This window comes from Doryrhamphus excisus, linkage group LG17 (genome assembly GCF_037039965.1).
Source record: "Doryrhamphus excisus strain RoL-2023G ecotype Guam linkage group LG17, RoL_Dexc_Guam_v1.1, whole genome shotgun sequence".
NCBI lineage: Eukaryota > Metazoa > Chordata > Actinopteri > Syngnathiformes > Syngnathidae > Doryrhamphus > Doryrhamphus excisus.
The window spans coordinates 3,473,126-3,487,523 of record NC_136373.1 but is presented as its reverse complement, the minus strand read 5'-3'; the positions used below and the strand labels follow the sequence as shown (position 1 = coordinate 3,487,523).

At 46.0% G+C, this 14,398-nt stretch overlaps 1 protein-coding gene across 1 annotated transcript; it reads right to left on the bottom strand.

The window, feature by feature from the left end:
* Positions 1 to 693: 693 nt before the first annotated feature.
* On the bottom strand, positions 694 to 13,624 carry sulf2b (sulfatase 2b). Its single transcript, XM_058085179.2, has 23 exons — positions 13,244 to 13,624; positions 8,543 to 8,750; positions 8,340 to 8,460; positions 8,138 to 8,256; positions 7,892 to 8,043; positions 6,160 to 6,329; positions 5,813 to 5,963; positions 5,623 to 5,722; positions 5,471 to 5,546; positions 5,125 to 5,253; positions 4,986 to 5,042; positions 4,780 to 4,909; positions 4,521 to 4,716; positions 4,277 to 4,448; positions 4,119 to 4,215; positions 3,937 to 4,025; positions 3,806 to 3,865; positions 3,574 to 3,743; positions 3,333 to 3,475; positions 2,845 to 2,968; positions 2,732 to 2,768; positions 2,593 to 2,649; positions 694 to 2,072 (listed from the first exon to the last, which is right to left on the bottom strand). Exons 2-23 carry the CDS (start codon positions 8,700 to 8,702, stop codon positions 2,042 to 2,044), a joined length of 2,541 nt encoding a protein of 846 aa, XP_057941162.2. The 5' UTR covers positions 8,703 to 8,750; positions 13,244 to 13,624; the 3' UTR covers positions 694 to 2,041.
* Between the last annotated feature and the right edge of the window lie 774 nt (positions 13,625 to 14,398).

The window sequence follows — 14,398 nt, the reverse complement described above, 5'->3', positions numbered from 1 at the left end:
TGGGTGTCCTATCTTTCCTCTTTTTTTGGCCTTCTTGCTGGTGGAGGGGAAAAAACAAACATCTGAACAGAAACTCACAGCTTGTGTGGATGTCGGGGCTTAGGTCAGGGCTCGGGACATGCACCCATGATAGTACCAATCTAGGACACACAAAAAAAGCAAAGCAGCTCCAAAAATGTGGCTGGCGGAGGATGGATGGATGAGTTAGCGGTTAGAAGATGACACACACAAAACGCCGCCCGCCATCTTGATCCACGCCACACTGTGGTTTTTACCAGGAGGAGCAGGTGAGCTGCAGCACCGTGCGCTTTAGGAAGATTCAACACGAGTTGGATGACGCCGAGGAGAGAGCCGACATTGCAGAGACGACGGTCAACAAGCTGCGGATTCGAACCCGCCAACAGATCAGCAAGGTCGCAGTGGTGAGTCCAACTGTCTGAGAACATTTTGTTTAGTCACACCCCCCCCCCTTGAAAAAAATCAAAAATCTATTATTTTGTGTTGCTGCAGATTTCAGAATGAGACTCCGCCCCTTCCTCCTCAGACACCACCAGAGTTTGTGGTCATGTGACTAATGTCAATTTGCTGTGTTTGTTAGCTTAGATTTCTACTTTTATTTAGTCTGAAGCTCAACTAAAAAGCTTAATTTCATGAAACATTTTAGGATTTTTAATCAATTTTTTGCTAGTGAATGAGGCAGAGCTTAATTGGTATGCTGACTTTGTTAGCCTTTACTTAAATCGTTCCTCATTCTGCATCTTATCAAGTGGATTAGACTAGAACGCCCCCTAGTGTTTTTTTACGCTTATAACACGTATACAAAACACTTAACAAAAAACGCCCTCTAGTGGTCACACAGCAACATAGTAAGAATCGACGTAATCAGTGTTTGAGGTGATCTTTGTAACTGCAGTGCGAATGAATCAAAGTAAAACAGCTCTTGCTCACATTTTCCTTCTGTTTTCTTCTTCACCCAAAAAATTGAATTAATAGGGGCTTCATTTGGCATCAACACTTTAATCACAGACTAGCTTTGCTCTCACGTGTTACACACACACACACACACACACAACGCTGACAGCCAGTCACGTGACACCCACGCGCTCAACAGCAGACATTCATACACGCTGAAGGAAACGTCATATTAGTTTAAATTGGGACAAAACAAAGTTGATCATGGACGTGTTGGCTCAGATAAATAAATTTGTTATTAGAAGGTGAGCAGCAGATGGCGCTACTTCTTCAAGTTCATATTATTGGACATGCAAAACGGAAGTCCTTTCAAAATCAAACAACTTCCTGTTTCCATGTGGGTGGGCGCTGGGCTCTCCATGCCCGAAGACAGCTGGGGTAGGCTCCAGCATAGTGAGGAGCCCGAGTGAGGATTGATCACAAAAGCATTCTGGGAAATGATTTGTTTGGCTACCAGAGGTCAGTGCATGCTCTATGGGTTATGTTAGTAAATCACAGTTTAAACTTCCTCTTTACTCTTCAAACAACAACAATGGCTGCCAGAGGTTTGAAATATATTAGTTGATTATTAATACTTTTTACACAACCTCCTCAAGCACTCAACGATGTCCATATTTCCATTTTTGCCTGACTGCAGAGAGAAGGGCGTGTCCATTTTCGGTACAAGAGGAGGCGTGGCCATGTTATACAAAACAGAAGTAGTGGGGGTGTCAATTTTAGGATATAGTACTTGACATATTAAACAAGAGGGGGTGTGTCCATGATACACAAACATAGTGTGTTCATGTTTGATTGACAGCAGTTTGGAAGGCCGTGTCCATGTTTGGCACTGAAAAAGGGGTGTGTCAATGTTTGACTGACAGCCAGTAAGAAGTCAGAGCAAAACTGCCATAAAAGCACCGATGTCCTCTTCGTTCTCACGGTAAGGACAAGCTGAAGATGGGGGATGGGGGGTGGGGGGGGGGGTGGGGGGATGTCACCAAGTGGCGAGTGCATGCAGCTCACCACTCCCTGCTCCTTGATGCTGCTGTGGGCGGGCTCACAAGCCCACTTGGACCAATAAGGAAGCTTATCCCTTCCAGCCGTCCCAGATAGGACCTCTGGAATGACACCGGGAAAATGGTCTAAACTTTCAAGACTTTTCTGGAAGTCCGAGACATCCCACTTAGCTAGCATGTCAACACACACACACACATTAAAGGGGACCTAGTATGCTATTATGCTGACCTATTATTGGCACTTTGTATTGAGTCCTGTAGAGCAGCTACACACAATAACCCGCACAGAAAGCTTTCTAGAGCTTCCAGATTCTGCACCTTTTTCTGCAGTGTTTTCCATGCACTTCCTGCTTCTGACCCAAATGGTATGTTTAATTTAGCTCTCCTTCCAGTTACATAGGTCTGCGTTTACTGAGTGCAGACAATCTGCAGCCCATATAAGGACGTCCGGATCGCATTGACGTCAGTAGCACCCTATATTAGAAAAAAACTCAAATTTCTAGGTCATCAAAGTGAATAAAGCCTAATAGGTCCCCTTTAAAAAATGGTGGCATGCAGCACATTGACCACCAAAAGGAGGCGGAGTCTTGTTTGATCGGGGCGGGGGGGGGGGGGGACTCACAGTGTTCGTGATGATGAAGGTCGCTTCACTCTGGGCCACTTCCTCTTCTCAAACAGCCTGAAACAACAACAAACACACACCTCGTTACATACACACACATGCAGCGTTTACAATTGTGTGTGTGTGTGTGTTTACATACCTGTAGTCATCAAAGCTACCGTGGTCCCGCCCACCAGCTGGGGAGACATTGTGATTGGTCAGTTAAGTCTGCTTTTCGGACACGTCACAAATTTGCGTATATGTGTGTCATACCAGGTTCCACGGAGCGCATGTGTGGATTACACTGTTTATGTCCTCGACAACCCCGCAGCTCCATCAGCTGAACGTGAAGACTGTTGAGAAGTATCCGGTCTAACGAGCCCACGGCGTTCACCAGCTGGAGATGACATCACAATTTCACACAAAGTCAAGTATTTCTGGAATCCTCAAGGTTCAAACGTCTTTTTTTGTCTTCTGCATCTGTCTCTCTCTCACAAACTACCCTCATGTTCTCCTTCGCTACGTCCATAAACCTCCTCTTTGGTCTTCCTCCTGTCTCAGTCTGGCCTCTCTGACTTTATCTCCAATGTCCCTATGATGTACTCCTTCCTGATCCTATCCATCCTGGTCACTCCCAATGAGAACCTCAGCATCCATATCTTTGCTACTTCTAGTTCTTCTTCCTGTCTTTTCCTCAAGATCTTTTACAGGGTTGCTGTCATGGAAACGTATACTGTATACTGTATACTGTGTGTGTGTACCTGGTAGGGGTCAGTACTCATGTCAAAGTACTCCAGGAAGCCCGTTGCAAACTCACAGAACAGGAAGTTGTGGCTCTCATTGATGGTCCTCAGACACCAATACGTGTTGTTGTTGGCGCTCGTACATGCACAGAAGGGACCCACTTGCATGCAAACACACACACACACACACACACACACACACACACAGTGATGTCACAGTACTCCAACATTGCTTGGACGTTGTTGTAACGCGTCATACGTGTCCAAAACGGTGCCGTTTGCCAGTGTTGGTTGTCATGCGTGAAGCAGGTGAGTCCAGGCATGGAACACGTGTCGTTGTTTCGTATTCTCTTGATCATCTTCCTCATCTTCTTCCTCCTCTTCTGCTCCTTCTCAAGCCACGCCTTCTTGTCGTGAGCCCCGCCCCTCCTGAAGAGACACATAATGTCAGAAAAACATCGTCTTGTTTTTGTGCAATTGCAGATTCGGACCTGAAGGGGTGCACACGGCCTCCTCTGTACCGTAAGGTCTTCTTCAGTTTGGCGTGGTGGCTGAAACACATCGTGATGATTACCCATCATGCTTCAACTTCCTGTTTGTGGGTCATGGTGACGACACGTACTTTTTGCAGTCGCACACCAGAGGGCGAGCTTTTTTCAGGTGAACTTTGACATCTTTCAGGTTTTTTATCTTGGTCTGCAGCGTCTCAATCTGACAGCAAAGGTAAAAACAACCAGAACAGGAAGTGGATCTTCTAGTAAAACCTGCCACCAGAGGGCGCCCCCACACCGGATGTAAACATACCTCATGATCAATGTGCAGTTTGTGGTCCTTCCAGGCCTGCAGGGACTTGTAGACACCCGTGTCACATTTGACTGTGGAGTTGGTCAGGATGGAGCACCTGAGGAGAAACCAGACCAGTGTAACGCTTCCTCAGACCATCCTTAAAATACGCTTCTCACCTGGGTGTGACTTTGACGGAGTTGGGCGGAGTCAAGGCGGTGGGAGACTCGGTCATCCCGCTGAATTCGTCCTCTGAGGACTCGTGCAGGCTGAGGTTGCCGGGGTAACCGTTGGTTAAGGACACGGAGCGGCTGAAGCGGTTCCTGGAGTAGCTCTTTAGAACCTTCAAGTCTAACACACACACACACATGTGATTAGATCATCACCTCCTACTTTCAGTTCTCCTTCGATGGAGATACTCACACTTCTTGGAGAAGATGGACTTCTTGTTGAAGGGTCGCAACTTAAGAGGTCGTAGGTCACAATCACACTTGTGATACGACTCAGACTTGATGCTGATTGGACGTTTTCCCTGCACGTTCTTCTTAGCTCCTCCTCCTTCGCTCTTACATTTGAAGAGACGCAACTTCCCCGAGGAGTCCTCCACACACTGCCACTTCTACACAGTACATATGTTAATGAGGCTCAGCGAGGGGGGGGCGGAGTCACAGGTGTGGCGTACCTGTCCAGTCTGCTGACAGGGTGTCTGGTACTCGGCACCCTGACACAGCTCTTTGACCCGCTGATGTTTGGGCAGGAAGTTCTCCTCCTGAGACACCTCCTTTCCTTCCATGCGCTGATGCAGCAGCTTCCTGTCGACGAGCCAATCAAAAGAGAGTGTGGCGTTATCATGATGTCATGTGAGTGGGCGGGGCCATTGGTATTTACCCTCTCTCCACCATGAAGGAGTCTCTCCACACCTTTGATTTCTTGTTCACTTGGAACCTGCAACATCAAACCAAGTTCTGAACCATTTAGATGTCCGTCATCTGGACCAATCACAGGGCACGACTATTCCTTTGCTAACCTGTTAGCGGGTCTGTCAACATCCAGCAGGCTCAGGATGGATTGGCCGTCCATGTCAGGAGGCGTGTCCAAGCCGGCGATGTCCAGGATGGTGGGCGCCAGGTCAATGTTGAGGACCATGTGAGGGTTGCTAGGAGACGGGCAGCGGCACACTTAGTTAGATTTGATCCTTAAAAAGGACTTAAGCTGCTTTAGCAAGCTAACAAAGGACAGAGTGTAGTCAGCTGACTCATGGTCATGTGACAATTGTTAGCTTCTGGAAGAGGAATTGGAAACTACAAAGTCAGCAGCTTTTACAGTACGTGACTCGATTGTGTGTGTGTGTGTGTGTGTGTGCGCGCGCTTACACACTGCCTTGTTCCACGTTTGGTCCTCTTATATAAAATGGGACTCGGATATCAAAGTCATAAGGCATGGATTTTCCTGAACAACAACAACAAAAAAACATGACTCAGCATGAAGATGGCCCCATGAGGACGCCATGTTAGCATCTCATCACCTTTCACCAGGCCGAACTGTCCAATGTGGTAACCGTGATCAGACGTGTAGATGATGTAGGTGTTCTCCAGCTCGTTGGTCTCCACCAGCATGTTGTACAACTGACAAGCATCGACACGTACGCTTTTACAGCCGAATGACACGCTAACAGACGTACGACGATGTCACATGTGCGTGTCGGCGTGCGTCACCTTGTCCATGCTGTCGTCCACCGACAGTAGCGTCTGCAGTCGTTTCCTCTGGAGAACGTTGGTGAACTCCATGTGAATGGGCTTCATGGGACCCGTGTAGCGCATTATCCAGTGCTTGTCCGGGTTGGGAGCGTAGTTGTAACTGGGGGTACTGGGAAACATAGACATACAGTTTAGTGTGTGAAGTTCCACAGGGATCTGTCCAGGATCAACTGTTCTTTTCTGTTTATATCCTGTGGAGCATCCAAGCATGATTGACATGTGGTAAAAGATTGTAACGATACGCTTGGACTCCGTGAAAAGCGAGTCTGTGTCCATGTTTAGTCCGTGTGAATGTGACTACACACATGTGCTGTGACGCGTTGGGGAAGGCGTTGCTGTACTGCGGCGCCGAATCCTCAGGTCCGTGAGGTGCAGCGTGACTCAGTACCATCATGACGGGCCGATGAGGATAAACACGTTTGGACCAGCGGAAGTAACGAATGGACTCTGCTGTGATCAAGTCGGTTAAGTAGTCCTAAAACACACACAAATAAACACTTTAGTACTTGGACATACGGTACTACTTTATGTACTTTATGTCCCCACACGCTTAACATTGTCATTGCTCCCTTATGTACAATGCTAACATTTTAGCTTTGCGTGTAGCAGATGTCACAAATACTATAAACATCATGCAGCACGTAACACCATGTAACATGTTGCATGTTGAACACACCGTTACACATGTAAACATGTAGCACATCATGCAGCACGTAACACCATGTAACATGTTGCATGTTGAACACACCGTTACACATGTAAACATGTGGAACATCATGCAGCACGTAACACCATGTAACACGCTGCATGTTGAACACACCGTTACACATGTAAACATGTGGAACATCATGCAGCACGTAACACCATGTAACATGTTGCATGTTGAACACACCGTTACACATGTAAACATGTGGAACATCATGCAGCACGTAACACCATGTAACACGCTGCATGTTGAACACACCGTTACACATGTAAACATGTGGAACATCATGCAGCACGTAACACCATGTAACATGTTGCATTTTGAACACACCGTTACACATGTAAACATGTGGAACATCATGCAGCACGTAACACCATGTAACACGCTGCATGTTGAACACACCGTTACACATGTAAACATGTGGAACATCATGCAGCACGTAACACCATGTAACATGTTGCATGTTGAACACACCGTTCCACATGTAAACATGTGGAACATCATGCAGCACGTAACACCATGTAACACGCTGCATGTTGAACACACCGTTACACATGTAAACATGGAGCACATCATGCAGCACGTAACACCATGTAACATGTTGCACCGACATTTAACACTGCATACTCTACCATGCGGGAATGTAGTGCGTAACCGGAACGTAGCATACGACGAAGGACGCGGCATACAATATCGCTTGACATGTAACTAATAACATGGCGTGTAACACAGGCAACATAATATAAACACCGTTACACATGTAGCACATCATGCAGCATGCAGCACGTAACACCATGTAACATGTTGCACCGACAATTAACACGGCATACAACATCACTTAACATGTAACTAACAACATGGCGTGTAACACGGGCAACATAATATAAACACTGTTACACATGTAGCACATCATGCAGCATGCAGCACGTAACACCATGTAACATGTTGCACCGGCAATTAACACTGCATACAACATCACTTAACATGTAACTAACAACATAGCGTGTAACACGGGCAACATAATGTGAACACACCGTTACACATGTAAACATGTAGCACATCATGCAGCATGCGGCGCGTGCTTCTGCAAACAACAGTGTGGAATGCAACATGTTCCGCAAACAAACATGTAACAGCGCACAATAGCGTAATATAACACGGAGCATGCACGACAGTAACATGCAACATAAAGCACATGTAACACTTAGCATGTAGCATTTAACACTAGAACGTCACAGGCAGCATGTAACAAGACTGGGACGTGTTTGGAGTGTATGGAAGTGCGCGTATGCGGTGTGTGTGTGTGTGTGTGTGTGTGTGTGTGTGCGTGCCTGAGGGTACTGTGCGCCGTGCTTCTCTCGGAGTCCGTTGCGACTGAGCGTGTAGTTGTAGAAGCGACTGTTCTTGACCAGGCCAAGCCACTCCCTCCAGCCCAGCGGAACGTACGAGCCGTTGTATTCGTTCAGATACTTCCCAAAGAAGGCTGCCGCGTGCACACACACACACACACACACACACACAAACATGAGTAAACACATTGTCATGAAGTCAACGTGTGTGTGTGTGTGTATGTGTACCAGTCCTGTATCCTGTGTTGTTGAGGTAGACGGCGAAGGTTCGTGGTTCCTGCTGCCGCTGCCACGACATGGACGAGCAGTTCTCATTGTTGGTGTACGTGTTGTGGTTGTGCACATACCTACACACACACACACACACACAGTAAGCGGACATTTGACTCAAAGTTCAATTTAGCGTTGTGTGTTGCTAGCACACACTTACTTTCCGGTGAGCATGCTAGAACGCGATGGACAGCACATGGGCGTGGTGACAAAGGCGTTGGAGAAAGAAGTCCCGCCCTCCTCCATGATGCGGCGTGTCTTATTCATGGCCTGCATGGAGCCTACACAGACAGCCACACACATGACCTTTGAACCACAGCTACGGCATTAGCTTGCAATGCTCACAACGGATGTTTCAGTCACCCAGTTCGAGGTCCTGATCATCAGTGAGGACCAGAATGATATTTGGACGGATGTTGCGTCTGTCTCTCTGGAGGCGGGGCTTCAGTCGCTGGCCCGACAGGAAGTGAGCAGGACTGAGCATCATCAATGCCAACAGGATGAGGAGGAGTCTGCTTGCCATGGCTTACAGGCGGGCCTGACCTCACCCAAAAGGTCAACCAATCAGCTTCTGGAAGACAGAAATAAAACAACAGTGGTCAAAGGTCAGGATGATGCTTACACTAAAGAGCGACATAGCGACCACGAGCGAGCACACGTGCATTCATCACACTGACGAGCCGTCACCGCCCCCCCCCTCCCGGTTGAAACTCGTGTGCATTAATATTCATGAGCTGTGGGCGGGTGCAGCTGGTCGCTAACGAGATGCAGCGCTAACAAACACTCTTCCATATTCATCAGCAGCTTGGCCTGCTGGGAGTCCACAGGACCCCCCCACCCATAAGATCAGAGTGCCCTCTGCGCTGCACTGAGGTCAGAGGTCAGCACAGTGGTTACCATGGCAACAGAGAGTGGCCACTGTCTCCATCCTGAACGGACATCTGGAGTATCAGAGAACATGTTGCACTGTCAGCATCATGTGAGCTGATCAGAGTGTGTGTGTGACAAAAAACGTAAGGGGTTAGTATGTCGTTTTTGTTTTTTCGTTTTTTTTTCAACTTGCTGCTAATGCACTTTTCTGGTCAAAAAAACAGGGGAAACCTCACACACACTCAACAGGGGGCCCAGGAGCACCCAAAAATGGCATAAAATGCCAGTGTTTGAATTTTGTAATTTTTGACAAAAAACGTAAGGGGTTAGTATGTCGTTTTTTTCAGTTTTTTCAACTTGCTGCTAATGCACTTTTCTGGTCAAAAAAACAGGGGAAACCTCACACACACTCAACAGGGGGCCCAGGAGCACCCAAAAATGGCATAAAATGCCAAAATTTTAGGGCGTTTATTATTTCTCACAGCTCCTCGCGGTGAAGCTGGAGGAGGTGGCCGGCGACCGGGAAGTCTGGGCTTCCCAACTGAGACTGCTGCCCCCGCGACACAGACCCAGATAAGAGGAGGAAAATGGATGGATGCTCTGCGCATTAGCTTAGCATTAGTCTAGCAGGATGTTTCTATTGTTGTCGTTGTCTAGCATCAACTTCCTCTTCTTGTCCTCGCCCTTCTGCTTCTCTGCTCTTCCTCTCGCTGATGGGAGTTATGTCCAATGAAAGAATGTTGACTTGTAAAGAGAACAGAGCCGACACAATAAAATCCATGTTCCCCGTCTCTCTCCTGTTCGCCCTCGCCATCCCTGCGGGTGGCTTAGCCGTACTGCCCACTCGCAGACGCAAATAAACTGATGGAGAATATACACACACACACACAAACATATATATTCAGGCAAGAAATTCAGCAAAGCGAGCATCAGAGTGGGGTTGCAGGTCACCCGTAGATACATATTGTGTCAACACGCTAATGCTAGTAAGTCTAGGCAGAGGACAAAGGTCAGAGAGTGCCGCCCTCGCAGGTGAGGAGGGAGGCAGCCAATCGGTGTGCAGCAGCGTGCGTCGCCATGGCGACTCTGACCCAAAGTGCTGCTCGGGCCTCGCTCTCCTCTCGCTAATCAGGAACATGTGGGAAAACATGGAGAGGAATGTGGAGGAGAGAACGTCATCTGGCCAGGAAAGCAGCCTGGAACGACGTCTGCATCACTCTGTGTGTGTGTGTGTGTGCGTGTAAGACACAACAACAATATCAACAACACCGTGTATGTGTGTGTGTCATTGTTTGGGTCTAAACTACATCATTAATCAGGAATGTTCTGTTCCTCTTACTGGGTCACGACAAGTGCACAAACCCTCTGACATGCATACGCACACACACACACACAGTGTCAGTAGTAAGTCACATGTGAACAAAGTGACTTGGGACTTGAACACTTCATTTTTGACATTCATTTTGTAAAAGTAGCTATCCCAACAAAAAACCTAGGTGACTCCTATTATAGTCGTACATTTAAACAATTACACTGCATGCATGTGATCTGTATTGGCTACAGCCAATTTCACTCACGGGCAGCACTCATGCAGCCCCATGCCAACTATGTAACCCACCAACACCCATGTAATAATATAATAAAAAATAATATTATAGTTTATGGTCTGACGACTGGCAGGCTTATCCCCACCCCTTCAATTTCTGCAGTGATGTTGGCAGCACAACCAGACTAATTAATTTTAATTATTCATGTAGCAACAATTTAATTCAATGAAGAGCAATTTAAAACAAAACTATTGTCAAATTTGGACAAATTTTGGACCAGCTAATTGAGCCCAATTAATACAATTTGACATAAGCGTACTGATTTTTGTTGCAGCTAACTAGACATTAATAGTTGTGTGTAGAACTGCATCAACTAATCGGAGATTAATCGAAGATTAATCAAAGATTAATCCAAGATTAATTAATCAAGCAACACAAATGCTCAATGATTACCCGATTAATAGATTGATTCATTTATTAATAATTGATTACACAGTTAATTAACAACTATTTTGGTAATCTATTAATCATATTTTTAATTTAAATACGTAAACATCATTTAATTTCAGCCTGTCAAATGTGATTATTTTTTAATTTGCTTCGTCATCCATGAAAACAGACCTCTTTTCTGATATTTTGCGGACCCAACCACGAACTGTAAGTGTTTGCTTTGAATTAATTTGGTCTAACTGATTACTTATTAATTGAAACAATTAGCTTCAGATTAATCGACTAAGACAGGTGTCGAAAACCTGTAGCTCGTCAGTTAAAAACTTCGATTTCTGAATAATGAGGCGGAAATTAAAAATGTCTTTTTTTAAAATCTGAATCAAGGATTGATGGAAAAAAATAGACAGATTAATCTGTCTATTTAAAATAATCATTAGTTGCAGTCCTACTTATGTGTTGAGTTATTTTGAGTGTAAATCCACATTGTTCAACTAGCTGTACCTACCGATCATGTCATCAACCACCTTTGACAGCCACTGATATGTGTTTGTGTGTGTGTGTGTGTGTGTGTGTGTGTGTAGAAGCAGAGCAGACCGCAACCAGAAGCCTTCAGCTGTACAGCTGTACGATAGATGAGGGTTGCCATGGTGACCAGTGACATGCGGTTGTTGTGTTGGCTTCTCTTTTCTGTTTTCATTTAATTGTATGTAGTTTCTCATTTTTAGTTGACAAGATTGTTTCTAGATACAGCACACAATAATTAAAAACATAAATATCAGTGGTGTCACGATACACAATTTCTTTTGTGTTACTTTTAAAGAACTACAGTGACATAATCAGTCACATGTAGCTATCTTGTTTTGAAGTGCAACTATTAAGTAACTTTGTTCAAATGTACAATTACTACAGATTCTGCATGGACATCGCAAGCAAGTGACACTGGGAATTGCAAGGTTTATAGTGTGCTACTGTGAACTGCCAATCCCGACTTCCATATTATGTTTATTATTCACAGTTAGCTTTTTCCTAAAGGAGAAATATTGTCATGTTTAATCTTGTGACACCTCCAAAAATGTTAATACTACAATTATGTTTACATGTTTACAACATGTAACACAAACTTCACAACCATTACCCACAACGCAACTGCACAGACAAATTGAGACGTTCCTCATGTCATGTGACTACCCTGACAGTCGCAGCCGTGCGTCACATTGTAACATCACCCAGTGTGAAACAGGAAGTCCGAAGAGGTCACGTGTGTGGGGCACAACGTGACCGCCTTCAGCACAACTGTGACACAAAGACACAAAGGCAAGCATGTTTGAGTGTTCCTGTGTGTGTGTGTGTGTGTGTAGGCACCCCGAGGACTTCCAGCTGTAACAAGTTCAAAGGTCACCTGGCTGCACTGCCATGGATTCACCCCCGGGCGGGCGGCTGAGCAGAATCAGCTGATGATGTCAGCGTGTCGCGCGGCCAACAATGTCCTCGTTATGTCTTCTGTTTGACCCCCTTTTTGTCCACATGGACGCGAGACCCTCTTCAGTAACTCTACACTGCCCCCGATGGTGACATGTGACAACAGAAAGTACATCCACGGCGCTGACAGGAATTTCCCAATATTGAAATAATTCACAACACTATCATCCTCTACATACTGTATATGTTGTCATGTTGACCGCGTGAAGACATCACTAAGAAACAACGCTACGCTAGGATAACCCCTCCAAGACACACCATAGGACATCACTCCTGGAAAAAGCAATTCTACAACATGATCAATTCACAGTACAATGCTAAGGAGATGCTAAGCTACAATGTCATAAGGCACACTGCGCTGTGGTATGACCACATCACACAACGTTGTGCTACTACCCAATGCTACTACCCAATGCAATGCTAGCAAGAGGCTATTGCAACATCTTATTAATCCAGTATTTTTGATATATTAGCACACAATGCTATGCTACAATGCTGACAAAGGACTTTGAGATGTTTGATGATTACTTTCACTGTTGTTAAATGATGTTGTTAATTGAATTTAAGACCAAACGGAGGAACTTGAAGTTCACCATGAAGTCTGATTGACACAAACAACGAAGCAATTAACACTAATGCGCGCACACACACACGCGCACACACACACACACACACACACACACACACAGTGAATGCTGAAGTTGAATGACTAGTGTACCTCTTGCTCCTTGTGGAATCGCGTCTGTGGAGGCAGGTGTGCTCTAGGACCCCTGAGGAGGAGGTGGTGGAGGAGGAGAAGGAGGAGGAGGAAGGCTCCAGTCAAAGAGTCATGTCTTACATGAAGAAAAGTCTTGCTTCCAAACTTGTGTTCAAGATGACGTCTTTCTGTTTCGTGTTTGTAGAGGAAGAGTTGAGAAACGAGTGGGAGGTCTCACTGGGATTATTTTTCACTAGCTCTGTCCCAGCTTCCTCGCCCCTCTGTCCCCCCCTCTGTCTCCCTCCCTCGTTGCCTGTCTAAGGGCGTTCCAGAGCTCCGCCGCCGCCACCGCCGCCGCCGCTGGTAAAGCCATCTGTTGCAACACGTCTGACCGCCTCTCCACTTTCACCCACCATCTCTCTCTCACACACGAGCAGAGAGAGAGAGAGCGAGCTGGCGAACGAAAGAGAACGCGAGCAAGGGGGCGGGATTTGGCCTCTGCGAGAGCCAATGGGCGGGCTCGGACATCAGTCATGCTGACTGGAAGGGGAGGGGCAAAGAAAAAGAGAACAATAATCACGCACACACACACACAAAGTACAGGTCATTTCCGATCATGTCCATAAAAAAACATAATTTTATCTTTAAACGCTAACAAATTGTATAACTTAGTAGGCTTTAACAGGAAGTGGCAGATAACTTCCTGGTACACACGTGTGTTAATAAAGTTACCAACAGGTGACATCAGCACGTGACGCCTCAAGTGTTTCATGGCGACTTACCGACACTATTTGCTGTCGTTGTGTTCTCCACAGTTCTTCTTACAGACCAGAGTTCGCTAGTTTTTCATTGTTTTTAATTGTAATGTTCGTCAGAGTGGTCACTTGATGTCTAACGAACTAGCTCTGCCAATGGGGGGCGACACCGAGGCGTTTTGTGTTTCACGCAGCTGTTTTTCCTGATTAACTCACCTTAAAGGGGAAGTACACTTTTTGGGGGAATTTAGCCCATCATTTAAAATCCTTATATGATCCAGAAAATGAGTTAATATTAGCTAGCTAACAATGCGCGTTACATGTGAACCCTTTTTAGCATTAGCAACTCAGCGCTGATTAACATCCTAGATCCTGTAGGGGGCGTTCGATCCATTCATTCTTTTTTCTACCGCTTTTTCCT

What these genes read in the sequence shown, in the direction of transcription:
- sulf2b (XM_058085179.2), bottom strand. Translation starts at nt 8,702, where the DNA reads ATGGCAAGCAGACTCCTCCTCATCCTGTTGGCATTGATGATGCTCAGT. An exon ending in GGTAGCTTTGATGACTACAG is followed by an intron (nt 2,650 to 2,731) that starts GTATGTAAACAC and finishes TTGTTGTTTCAG; the next exon opens with GCTGTTTGAGAAGAGGAAGT. An exon ending in CCTTCATCATCACGAACACT is followed by an intron (nt 2,073 to 2,592) that starts GTGAGTCCCCCC and finishes GTGTCATTCCAG; the next exon opens with AGGTCCTATCTGGGACGGCT.